This window comes from Zea mays, chromosome 1 (assembly GCF_902167145.1).
Source record: "Zea mays cultivar B73 chromosome 1, Zm-B73-REFERENCE-NAM-5.0, whole genome shotgun sequence".
Classification (NCBI taxonomy): Eukaryota; Viridiplantae; Streptophyta; class Magnoliopsida; order Poales; family Poaceae; genus Zea; species Zea mays.
The window spans coordinates 215,404,665-215,416,554 of NC_050096.1; the positions used below are offsets into that span (position 1 = coordinate 215,404,665).

At 40.8% G+C, this 11,890-nt stretch overlaps 1 protein-coding gene across 4 annotated transcripts; it reads right to left on the reverse strand.

The window, feature by feature from the left end:
• Positions 1-255: 255 nt before the first annotated feature.
• On the reverse strand, positions 256-9,907 carry LOC103643254 (receptor-like protein kinase). Of its 4 annotated transcripts, none has more exons than XR_560915.4 (5): positions 9,714-9,907; positions 5,757-8,766; positions 4,827-5,316; positions 4,472-4,609; positions 256-583 (listed from the first exon to the last, which is right to left on the reverse strand). XR_560915.4 is itself a non-coding variant. In XM_035964237.1 (4 exons), the coding sequence occupies exons 2-4, from the start codon at positions 7,995-7,997 to the stop codon at positions 4,901-4,903; spliced, it is 2,457 nt and encodes an 818-aa protein (XP_035820130.1). In that variant the 5' UTR covers positions 7,998-8,766; positions 9,714-9,826; the 3' UTR covers positions 4,738-4,900. The 4 variants fall into 4 exon arrangements, 2 of the variants coding, with proteins under 2 accessions (XP_035820130.1, XP_008664628.1); XR_560914.4 differs by having other exon boundaries at positions 259-583; positions 4,472-4,621; XM_035964237.1 differs by lacking the exons at positions 256-583; positions 4,472-4,609 and having other exon boundaries at positions 4,738-5,316; positions 5,757-7,773; positions 7,974-8,766; positions 9,714-9,826.
• Positions 9,908-11,890: the final 1,983 nt, after the last annotated feature.

The following is an 11,890-nucleotide window of genomic DNA, read 5'->3' on the forward strand; positions in this document are numbered from 1 at the left end:
TCTACTAAGATACCAAACTCAATAAATAATTTAAGCACGATAAGTATGCCAAATACTAAGAGCATCTCCAAGAGACTAGCTAAATAAATCGTTAAGCCAAATTTTGGCTACTCAATAACAAAATAAATCTCCAACAGACTAGCTATATGACTCGCAAGCTGTCTAACTCTCTAAATTGACTCTCTCACCAGCTAAATTTGGCTAGCCACATGACTAGCCAAACTAAATAGATAATCTGTTGGACTGAGATTTTTTTTAGAAAAGGGAATAACTTGATTATTCCAGCCTCTGCATGACAATATGCATATAGTTGTCCAATACATCAAAAATACTGGGCATATAGCTGTCCAATACATCAAAAATACTGGGTTCAAACAGGAACAAAACCATACTCGAAACATAGATGCCACCACAACATTACAGATTACAAGCACAATCGATTACTAAAGTTCCAACCATTTTTAGCAAAGATTTGCATCATTGCAACTTCAAGCAGCCTGTATCCCTGCTTTACTTGTAATTTTTCTTCTTCCTTTAGCAGCAGCATCCATTGTCTCATCCAGTATGTGCCCCTGAAAAGTACCTGCATAGGAGTAGGAACTTGTGCATTGTTAAAAAGTACATCATTTCGATAAAGCCATATCACCCAACATATAACACTCGCTCCAAACCAAATTTTGTTGCTAAGTTTCATATGAACCCCATAAAGCCACTGTGTAAATAAATGATCAATGATCCTAGGAGGTGAAATGTTAAACGCAACTTGAATACAACGCCAAACACATTTAGCAATATGGCAGTCGAAAAACAGATGTTGAATGGATTCATTTAACGTACATGCTACACATCGAAGGCAGCCTTTCCATTGTTTCTTCACTAAATTATCAGTTGTTAGAACTAAATTATTTATAAGGTACCACATAAAGATTTTAATCTTGAGAGGAATTTTGATTTTCCAAATGGGATGATTTTTTGGAACCACATGTGGCCTAACAAGAGTCCTATACATAGAACACACTGTGAACTTCCCATGCTGATGTAAGGATCAAATAAAAATATCCCTTTGATCGTTTAGTTGAGTATTGGTAATCAAGGCTATGAGCTGCTGCCAAGCCATAAGATTATTACCCACCAAGGATCGACGAAAGGCCACATTTATTGTATTTGATCTTAAAACATAAGCAACAGAAGCTTTCTTTTTGCGGACTATATCATAGAGTCCAGGGAAAAGTTCCTTGAACGTTGCGTTACCACGCCATTTGTCCTCCCAAAAACGAACTTGAGTCCCATCCCCAATTTTGAAAAGGCCTAGGCGAAGAAAGGTATACTTAACACCTAACAGGCCTGCCCAAAAATGTGAATCTCCAGGCATATGATCCACCTGGGTGATTGTTTTATTTATCAGGTACTTATTACGAAGAATTGACTGCCACATACCCTCTTCATTAATTAATTTGAAAAGCCATTTACTTAGTAGACATTTATTTTGAAGATCAAGGTTTATGATTCCTAACCCTCCCATGTCTTTTGGTGTGCAAACTATACTCCATTTAGTTAATCTATACTTCTTTTTATGCCCCTCTCCTTCCCAAAAGAAACGAGATCTTATTTGATCTAATTTCTCTAGAACCTTCCTTGGAATTTTGAAGAAGGACAACAAAAACATCGTAATACTCGTTAAGATGGAGTTAATTAGCACTAGTCGACCACCAACAGACAACATTTTTCCTTTCCACCCATTAAGCCTTTTCTTAAATCTTTCTATGATATCATTCCAATCTTCATTACTAAGCTTTCTGTGATGCATTGGAATGCCCAGATATTTGAAAGGATAATGCCATTTATTACATCCAAAAATTTCTGAGTATTCCAATTCTCGTTCTTTAGCAGCACCATAACAGAAAAGCTGGCTCTTATGAAAATTTATTTTGAGACCCGAAAGATGTTCAAACGCACAAAGTAGTAACTTCATATTTTTCGCCCCCTCGATATCATCATCTAAGAAAATAAGAGTGTCATCAGCATATTGGAGGATGGATAAACCATCATCAACAATATGTGGAATAAGACCTTGGAAATGTCCCCTATCTTTTGCTCTATTAATCAAGATGGCCAGCATATCCACCACTATATTAAAAAGAATTGGTGAGAGGGGGTCGCCTTGTCTTACCCCTTTTTTAGTTTGAAAATAATGACCATATTCATCATTAACTTTAACCGCCACACTCCCTTTGGAGACAACTTTTTGAATCCAGGAGCACCAAACATCAGAAAAGCCTTTCATTCTCAACACTTGTTGTAGAAAAGGCCATCTAATTTTATCGTAGGCTTTTTCGAAGTCCAACTTTAAGATTATCCCATCTTTGTTCTTCCTATGAAGTTCATGTAGCGTTTTATGGAGAGTAACAACTCCTTCCAAAATGTAACGCCCAGGAACAAAAGCAGTTTGCGATGGTCTAATTATCTTATTAGCTAATAAAGCGATCCTATTGGTAAGAACCTTCGTTAAGATTTTAAAGCTTACATTCAACAAGCAGATTGGCCTATAATTCTGAATTTTTATTGCATCTGTTTTTGGTACCAAAGTGATTATGCCAAAGTTGAGACTATGCAATTGTAAATTTCCTTTATGGAAGTCCTCAAACAACGCTAGAAGGTCCGATTTTATGGTTTCCCAAAAATATTGATAAAACTCTGCTGGGAAGCCATCCGGTCCTGGCGCTTTGTTTGACTCCATTTGGAAAACTACATTTTTAACCTCTTCCTCTGAGAAATGACAAGTTAAAACTTCATTTTCCATAGCAGATACTTGCGGTATATCATCCCGTATATCTTCTTCTATGGAAAAATGATTAGTCTCAGGTTCCCCGAATAGATGCTTATAAAACTTAGTCACGTATTCTATTAAATTTCGTTGACCCACTATTATCCCTTCTTCCTGTTCTAGTTGTGCAATTCTTGTTTTTCTGTATCTTCCATTCGCTAACAAATGAAAGAATTTAGTATTGTCATCTCCTTGAAGAATCATCCTAGCTTTAGCTCGTTGAGCCCAATAGAGTTCTTCTTTCCTTCGCATCTTAGATAACTCAATGAAAGGATGGTTTTTTACTCTAGCTCCTGAGTTGATAACATGTAGGATTCTGATTTTTTATCTAAAGCATCTAACTTCAAAGTTATCAGCTTTTTCTTCTTCCTATCCTCCCCTAACGAGTGTTTAGACCACCCTCTTAAGTACTTTCGGACAGCCCTGATCCTATTTTGCCATTTTTCTAAGGCATTCTTCCCTCTAACCTCCCTATTCCAAACCTCTGCTACCATTTCTTGGAAACCATCCCTATGAAGCCATCCAAGTTCAAATCTGAACCTTTGACTTTTTCCCCGAAAGGATGCATTTCCAGTTTGTAGCAAAAGAGGTGTGTGGTCAGAGTTTTCACGAGAAAGGGCCTGAACCGACGCCAATGGGAATTTTTGTTCCCACTCCGAACTTACTAGAATTCTGTCTAGTTTCTCATAGGTAGGATTTTCTCCTGCACTCACCCAAGTAAACTTCCTGCCTTCCATTTCTAGTTCACGGAGATTAAGTGTTTGGATACAGGCATTAAAAAGATTCGGCCACCTACTATCATATCTGTCATTACTTTTCTCTTGTGGTGATCTTATAATGTTGAAATCACCACCAATTAAAATTGGCAAGCTTTCATTGCTACAAGTATTAACAAACTCTGCAAGAAAGCGATCCTTATGTTCGGGTTGCGCGGCACCATACACAACCATCAAAGCCCAACAAAAACCATCATCTTTATTTTTAACTTTCATTTTAACAATAAACTCCCCTAACCAGGATTCTTGGACGTCAAAAGTTACCTTATTCACGCCTAAAAGAATCCCCCCTGACCGCCCCTTCGGCGGGCACCATTGCCAATGATACTCTCTTCCACCACAATAGGAATTAAGATCTGCATCAGTAAAATTCCTCTTGTGTGTTTCGAGTAAAGCAATAAAGTCTAGGTCATAGTCATTAGAGAGATCACAGAGAAAATTCGGTTTAGCCAAGTCCCGAAGACCTCTGCTATTCCAGAAAACCCCATTCATATTGAAGATTTTTTATATCTCTTAACTTTTCTGTTTTTGTTTTTTCCTTTTTGCTTTCTCCTAGGAACCACTTTTTCAAAAGGGGTGTCCTCACTGTCTACACCCTCTATATCCCTTTCTGCTAAGGATCCAGCAAAATCCCTAAGCGTGTCAAGAATCAAACTTTCATCTTCTGATACTCCACAATCAATATCGACATGGCTATCATGACAAGGTTTAGAACTATGCTCTATGAATCTATTTCTTTCTAAGGACATGATTGATTTTATAGATAATTGAACTTCACTTTTTGTATGCCCTAAAGAGATTCCTAGACTAGCACAGTTATCAAAAACATAATCATCCGATAAAGACAAAATTGAATTAATAGGAAAGTTACCTGTACTATCAAGATTCCTGATTGCTGTTAACCTTTTTGCCCTCTCAAGAGAGTCCTCATTTACCGAATCTTCACGCCTCTTGCTCCTCTTGCTCGGAGTATTAACAACGTCTTTCGGAATTATAACAGGACCGCTACCTGAGAAAAGGCCTGCCCCCATTCACAATACTGAGATGCTATATATAGAGTGTAATCTTTATAAAAACGTAAATAGATAGTCAAATAAAGAGTAAAAAATGAAGAGTCTCTTGCCACGTCGGGTCTTCTAAGTGAAATGCATCAATTCACAATACTTGTACCTGCTCTACAATGTTAGTGGGTAACAAATTATGTCAGTTAATCTTTGTCAACTAACCAATCAGGAGGTACAAGAGAGGAAGTTGGTGTCCCGGAGGCCGTAACAGCTCCGCAGAATAAAATTCAGAAATCCTACTGCCAGTACGCGCTGCTGCTGGATTGCAATCCCGGTTTCCCTTCCCTCGACTTGGACAACGACCGGCTGCCGCTGCTGGCAGAGGCTGGCCGCGCATCCGTCAGCTCCTTCACGACGGCAGTCATGGAGGGCCTTTGGCTCACCTCCCTGGCCGCGCACCGGAGCGCCACCGACAGGACCTTACGCACCTCCTCCATCTCCACCGTGCCGAAGACTTCCTCCATGAGGGCCGGGTCACAGACGGCCTCGATTTTGTCGGTGCCGTCCAGCACGGACGACACCCAGCCGACTATGTCCGCGCTGTCGGGGAACAAAGGATCCACCGCCGTCCTCCTGGTCAACAGCTCCAGTAGCACCACACCGTAGCTGTACACGTCAGACTCCATGCTGCTCTTGGTGGAAAACGCCAATTCTGCAAGACAGCGCATGCAATGTAAGTATGCGTCGGTCATCGGTGTGTATTCTGAAGACCAAATTTCCAGAATTTCAAGTACCACGAGTCCACAACAGATCTTATAAGTGTAGTATTTACATATATATCAAAAAAGATGATATGGAAGCATCTGACAAATTGGAATTTCTTTGCCCAAAGGGATTAGCTGTTTGTAAGCTTCTCTATTACTTCTATCTTCTATCAGAACTTTTAAGATGTAAAAAAAGAACTTCTGAGATGTAATTGGTAATGCGTATGTTTGCACTCGGATTACTGGAAATAATTTTAGTACATGGAGATTTCAATTAATTGCTTCAGCTACACGAGAAATTTTAGAATCCTAAATTTCCGATCAATGCATACATGCCAGTGAGGAAGGAAAAAAGAAATAGTTATGAATGTGGTTGTTTCAACCATACCTGGGGCCATATATCCAATAGTGCCAACGATTCCAGTGGTCTGTGGAGCAGTAGTAGAAGACTGGTCCATGTGCTTTGCAATGCCAAAATCTGAAATATGTGGCACCATGTCCTTGTCGAGCAGTATATTTCTTGGTTTAATATCACGGTGAATGATCGCAGGGCGGCAGTCATCATGAAGATATGCTAACCCATGGGCGGTGCCAAGAGCTATGTCATACCTCACACACCAGTCCAAAGCTGGTGCTGGCTGAATTACATGCAGAATATCATGGAGGCTGCCCTTTTCCATAAAATCATACAGTATGAATCCATTATCACTTCTCAACCAAAATTCTTTCAGCTTTATCAAGTTTCTGTGCTTAATTTCACCCAGTGTCTTCAGTTCTCTAACCATGCTTTTGTATGAACCTTTGTGTGCAGAAATCGCAAGCTTCTTTATAGCATAAACATCCCCTGACCTCAGTGTTGCCTTGTAAACAGTTCCGTGAGCACCTGTACCGATGATATACTTGTCATCGAAATTTTCAGTGGCCTCTGTAACCTCATTTAATTTAGATGAGGAACCTTCAAACATGTTACTGACTTTATTTTTCTTCCAATCTCGAGATTTCAGAAGGATGCAACACAGTACAAGTACAAGAACTCCTCCCACAAATAATGAACCGAGAACTATGAGAACAATTTTCAATTGGCCATGTACTCCTCTTTTCTTCGACCCACCACAAGGTTTCAAAACATTAGCTCCCATGCAAGAAGAGCCACTGGTGCTGCAGGAGATACAGAGGCCTGGGTTTCCATCAAAAGAATATGGTGTGGAACTCAGAAACTTCAGAAGATTATCTGGGACTGGTCCACTAAATTGGTTGTAAGAAACATTCAAGGCCTGCAAAAAGCCTAGACTTCTCAATGTAGCAAGGCCTCCTGTGAGATTATTAAATGAAAAATCTAAGTTTTGCAACTCCACCAAATTACCCAATTGTGTTGGAATGTCACCCATTAGGCCATTGCTACTAAGGTTCAAGGCTGTGCCCAGTTTCACCAGCTGTCCTAATGACGAAGGGATACTACCCCCAAGAATATTTCCACCAAGTTGCAGCTCAATAAGCATTTCCAATTGTGAGAGAGAATCAGGCAAGCCTCCGCTGAATCTATTCTCTTGCAATCGTAGCTGTGTCAGAAACTTCAAGTTGCTTACGGTGCGGAGGGCCGAACCATTCAATGAGTTAAAACTCAAATCAAGTGAGTACAACTTGGAGCAACTGGAAATTTGCACAGGGATCGAACCATGCAATATGTTGTGTGAGAGGTCAAGTCTTTTCAGATTCACTAAGTTTCCAATTTCAGGTGGTATTGCTCCAAAAAGCTTGTTCTCTGACCAGTTTATCTCAGTAATGTTTACACATCTGCTGAAGCTTGCTGGAATGTTACCACTCAAGGAATTGTGGCTTAGGTCCATATAACTTAGATTTGCACAGTTTACAAATTGTGGAATAGACCCGTTAAGGTTATTGTTTTGTAAAATGACTCGCTTCAAACTTGGGCAGTCCACAACACTGGATGGGATGCTACCGTTGAGATGATTAAACCCTAAGTCCAAAATTCTCAATGCTTTTCTTGAACAGATGTTTGGTGGGATACTACCAACAAAACTGTTGTTTGTGAAATCTATCTGGACCAAGGGGCTATTAACACCTAGCTCCTGTGGTATGACTCCAGTGAAGAAATTATCAAACAGTGTGATGTTCTTTAGGAACTTCAGCTCAGCTAACACTGAAGGTAGCTTCCCTGTGAATCTGTTGCTATAAAGTAGGACACTCTCGAGGGTTTGGATACTCCAAATATTCTCAGGGAAGTCTCCCATGAGGCGATTCTCAAAAAGAAAGAGCTTTGACAAACTCCGTAAATTTGCAAATTCTTCAGGAACAGTGCCATCCAGCTGGTTTGCATCTAACTCTAGCCACTGCAGCGACTGACAGTTACCAATCTCAGGTGGGATCGGCCCAGAAAGGGAGTTCTGTGAAAGTAAAAGATATGTGAGGTTGCTCAATAAGCCAAGAGAATTTGGAATTTTGCCATACAAACTATTATTGACAAATCCAAGTTGTTGCAAGCTCATGCAGTTCCCCAGCCATGATGGAATTTCACCTTTTATATTATTGAAAGACAAGATGAATATTTCTAGCTTGCAGTCCTCAAAACTGAAAGAGATCTCACCTGTGAAACTATTGGTAGTAGCATCAAAAACCTTGAGACCTTTGATCATACCCAAGGTTTCAGGAATACTGCCACTCAGTTGATTATCGAGTAGATACAGATCCTCCAACTTGGTGCAGTTTCCAATTGAACTGGGCAAAACTCCAGACAACATATTTTCCTGTAACCACAGTGACTTAAGGCTTGTCATTTCACCAACCGATAAGGGCACCGAACCACTGAGCTGATTGTCATGTAGGTACACTTGCTCCAGAAACTGGTTCTTGAACAACTCCTCTGGTATTGTTCCATTGAAGGAGTTGCGGTACAGTGACAGTGATGACAATTTCTTGAGGTTGCCCAATGATGCTGGTATATTGCCAGAAAACAGGTTTTGGGACAAATCCAGTTCTTCAAGCATATTGCAGTCTCCCAATTCTAGAGGGATCAAACCAGATATGTTGTTAGCTGATAAGATGAGAATCCGCAGGTATTTCAGACGCCCTATTGCAGGTCCTATAGAACCCGAAACACCTGACGATGATAGGTCGAGAGAGATGACTCTGTTCCTTCCATTGCAACCAACACCGCTCCATGTACAGGGAGTTGCATCAGAATCACTCCAGTTGGTTCTTATGGGACTTGGTAGTATGAGGCTTTTGGACAGAGCAAGAAGAGCTAGGCCATCTGAACTCATACCCTGTGATGTTGAAACTAACACGAAGAAGAGAAAAAACTGATGCCATAAAACCAGCTTCATCTTGTCCCCGAAAATTTGGTATAGAAGTGAGCAGAAGATCCCTTTTTCCCCCTCCTATACACAAGCAGTTCAACGCACAATCAGATGGGGATTGCATATATGAACAGTTTCCATCAACCAAAATTGCCATCAAACAAACGGGGATTAGTTTTCCCATAAAAGCAAGGTTCCAGAATAATTTGATGAAACTGCAAGCTACTCTTTTTCCCGATAAAAGGTGGTAGAAACACTTTTGCAACGTTAAGAATCTTGAACAAGCCCTGCCTACTGTTCTGAAACACATACTACTAGACAATTTTCTCCGCCGAGTAGAACACGTACTCATGTTAGAACGTAATAATGTACTACTCCGTAGTACTCATAAATTAGTGTGGTTAACTAGAGCCCCCCAATTTGATAGACACCATGGACAATGAAGTGAACCACCGGCAGTTCTGATTAAAGCCGTTCTTCTGTTCAACATACTACTAATCAATAAGATGGGATCCGATCTCGAACACAGAAGCATTTCTCTATTTCTAAAAATAATGGACACCACCATATGGGCTGATGGACACCCCGATTTATTTTCTTAAAAAAAATGGTCACCTCGATTGCAACTGCAAGCAAGCGAGACGCCCTCTGTCCTACTACGCCGACGGCTCCACACAAGAATGAAGAAGCTTCCTAGGCACAGCAGAAACATTCCCCACTCCCCAGCGAAATCTGCACCCAGGAAAGCTCATTTCAGCGGGCTAGACACTGAAACAGCCATCGAATTTGCTTCGTTCCTGAACAACACACTCTCCATTTGACAGCCCGCGCTGCCAGCAACCCGAGAACTACCAGGCAGATGCGAATGCAACAGACAAGGCAGGCAGACAGCAGGAACGAAACGAATGATGGAGCGGCGGTTCCTCGGAGTCAAACGACAAGCAGCACACAGGCCAGGAAGTATAGTACGGGCGGAAACTGCTCGACCAGGAGAGAAGAACAGGGGGAGGCGAGTGTGCAGCGCTCACCAGAGACAGCAACTCTGTGCACGCAGGGCGGGAGGATCCTGCGAAACAGAGACCGGCAGGCGTTGCTCTAGTTTTCACTAGTAGCACTAGTAGAAGCATCCATGGCGGACGAGAATGAGAGAGCACCGGCAGCGCGGCGGACTGTTGGCGCAGGCACGAGCACAAGCGAGCGAAGCCACCGGTTTTTAGACAGGCGCGCCTAGAGATGGCAATGGGTAAAAACCCGTTGGGTATTACTTGCTCAAACCCATACCCGCGAAGAAAAACTACGCTCGCTAAAAAACCCATACCCATGACGGGTATAAAATTTGGCCCAAACCCATACCCATGCGGGTTTCGGATACCCAACGGGTGTCCCATACCCACTAACATCAACATAAAAAATAATTCATCATGTAAATGACAATCAATACATTAATAAGCTAGCATAAAAGGAACAAGTGATAACTAATTTTAGCCTAAAATTTGTTGCATGAGGTTTATTTCAATTAGAACATGTTCAATTAATAATATTATGAGGCATATTTATAAGGAATGTTGATTTTAAGGCGGGTTTTAAAAACCCATGGGTTTGCGGGTATGGGTAGTGGAAGAACAAACCCATACCCACGTACCCGTTGGGTTTCCATTTGAACCCATTAACAAACCCATGGGTAGAGAAATTGACCCAAACCCATACCCTAATAGAGCAAAAACCCCATCGGGTTTCGGGTAGCGGGTACCATTGCCATCTCTAGGCGCGCCGCCTTCCTTTTTGATGCGAGCCCAGCGGAGGCGGAGGGACGACACGACACGCGGTAATCCACCCCTTCCTCACACGGCCACACGGGCATACCGGTTGTCGGCTGTGTGTGGATGGCCTGCGCCCGCGGTCAACTTGCGTTGCGTTCGCACACTGTGGTCTGCGCGGCGCAAGTTCACACACCGGACTGGGGCGTGAGCTTTTGAATTTCGTTTCAGACTGGCGGCAATTTTAATCGGGGATTTGGGGGCGTTGGATGCCAAAGAAATACCCAGTATTTTTTCACTATATTATCTTAGGGGGTGTTTGGTTTCTAGGGACTAATGTTTAGTCCCATCATTTTATACTATTTTAGTCTATAAATTGACAAATATAGAAACTAAAATAGAGTTTTAATTTCTATATGTGGCAATTTTGGAACTAAAATGGAATAAATTGTAGGGACTAAAAATTAGTCTCTAGAAACCAAACACCCCCTTAGTAGAACTGTAGAAAAAAATCTCCATTTCTGCATCCATAGGTTTGCTACTCTGATCCGAGTCAAACCCACGTTTTTGCGACGGATGAAGCCTACCTTGAATGGCTTTTCTAATAGGTTATTGCTTCCTAGGATCAGTTCTTCAAGTATAAATATTGCATAATAAAACTCAAGTTTTAGAACGTAAATACAACTAAAGGACAATATGTATAAGCAGGCTTATATCTTTTCAAATGATCTTATGGACATCTTTAGCTAAATGCAAGCTTTATCCTACACTAGTATTATATCAAATGGCATAGACCAATTAATTGCTAAACACATTATTTAAATCATCATTTACATTTGGCGAGTTATTTAAATATTTTTATGCCTTTTCATCTTTTGACAATTTTTATGTATCTACTATCTATCCTAAAATATAATAATATTTAAAGATATAATTAAAAATAGCAGAAATAAGTTTTTATGAAGTCTCTTTTCTTATTAAGGGCCAACCGATCTAACGAACCAGCGATGTATAGAGTATGGATTGTCGCTGCCCAACTCACAAGGTCTCAGGCTGAAGATGATGCTGCAAAGGAGCTCGTCGAGGAGCTATTTTTGCAAAGGTGCCGAAGCCATTATCAGAAGAGTCGAAGCCCTACCAAACAGGTCCTAACTATTAGCCAGAATTTTCTTTAGGAGTGGCAATAAATATATAACTACAGTTATAATGTTAATAAATAGAATATATATACATATACAATACAAGAGTCACTGGTCATAACAATTAACACAGATATACACTAAGTACGTACTATATTTTAACTTATTATAAACTAACTCCTTTTATTTTAGCCTTAAAAACAAATACAAAACAAATTTTCTTTTTGTTAGGGGGCCATGGCCCCTACTAGCCCCCTGTCTACGCCACTGTGTTCAACCTAGCTAAAATTAGCTAATTGTTAGCCAGCT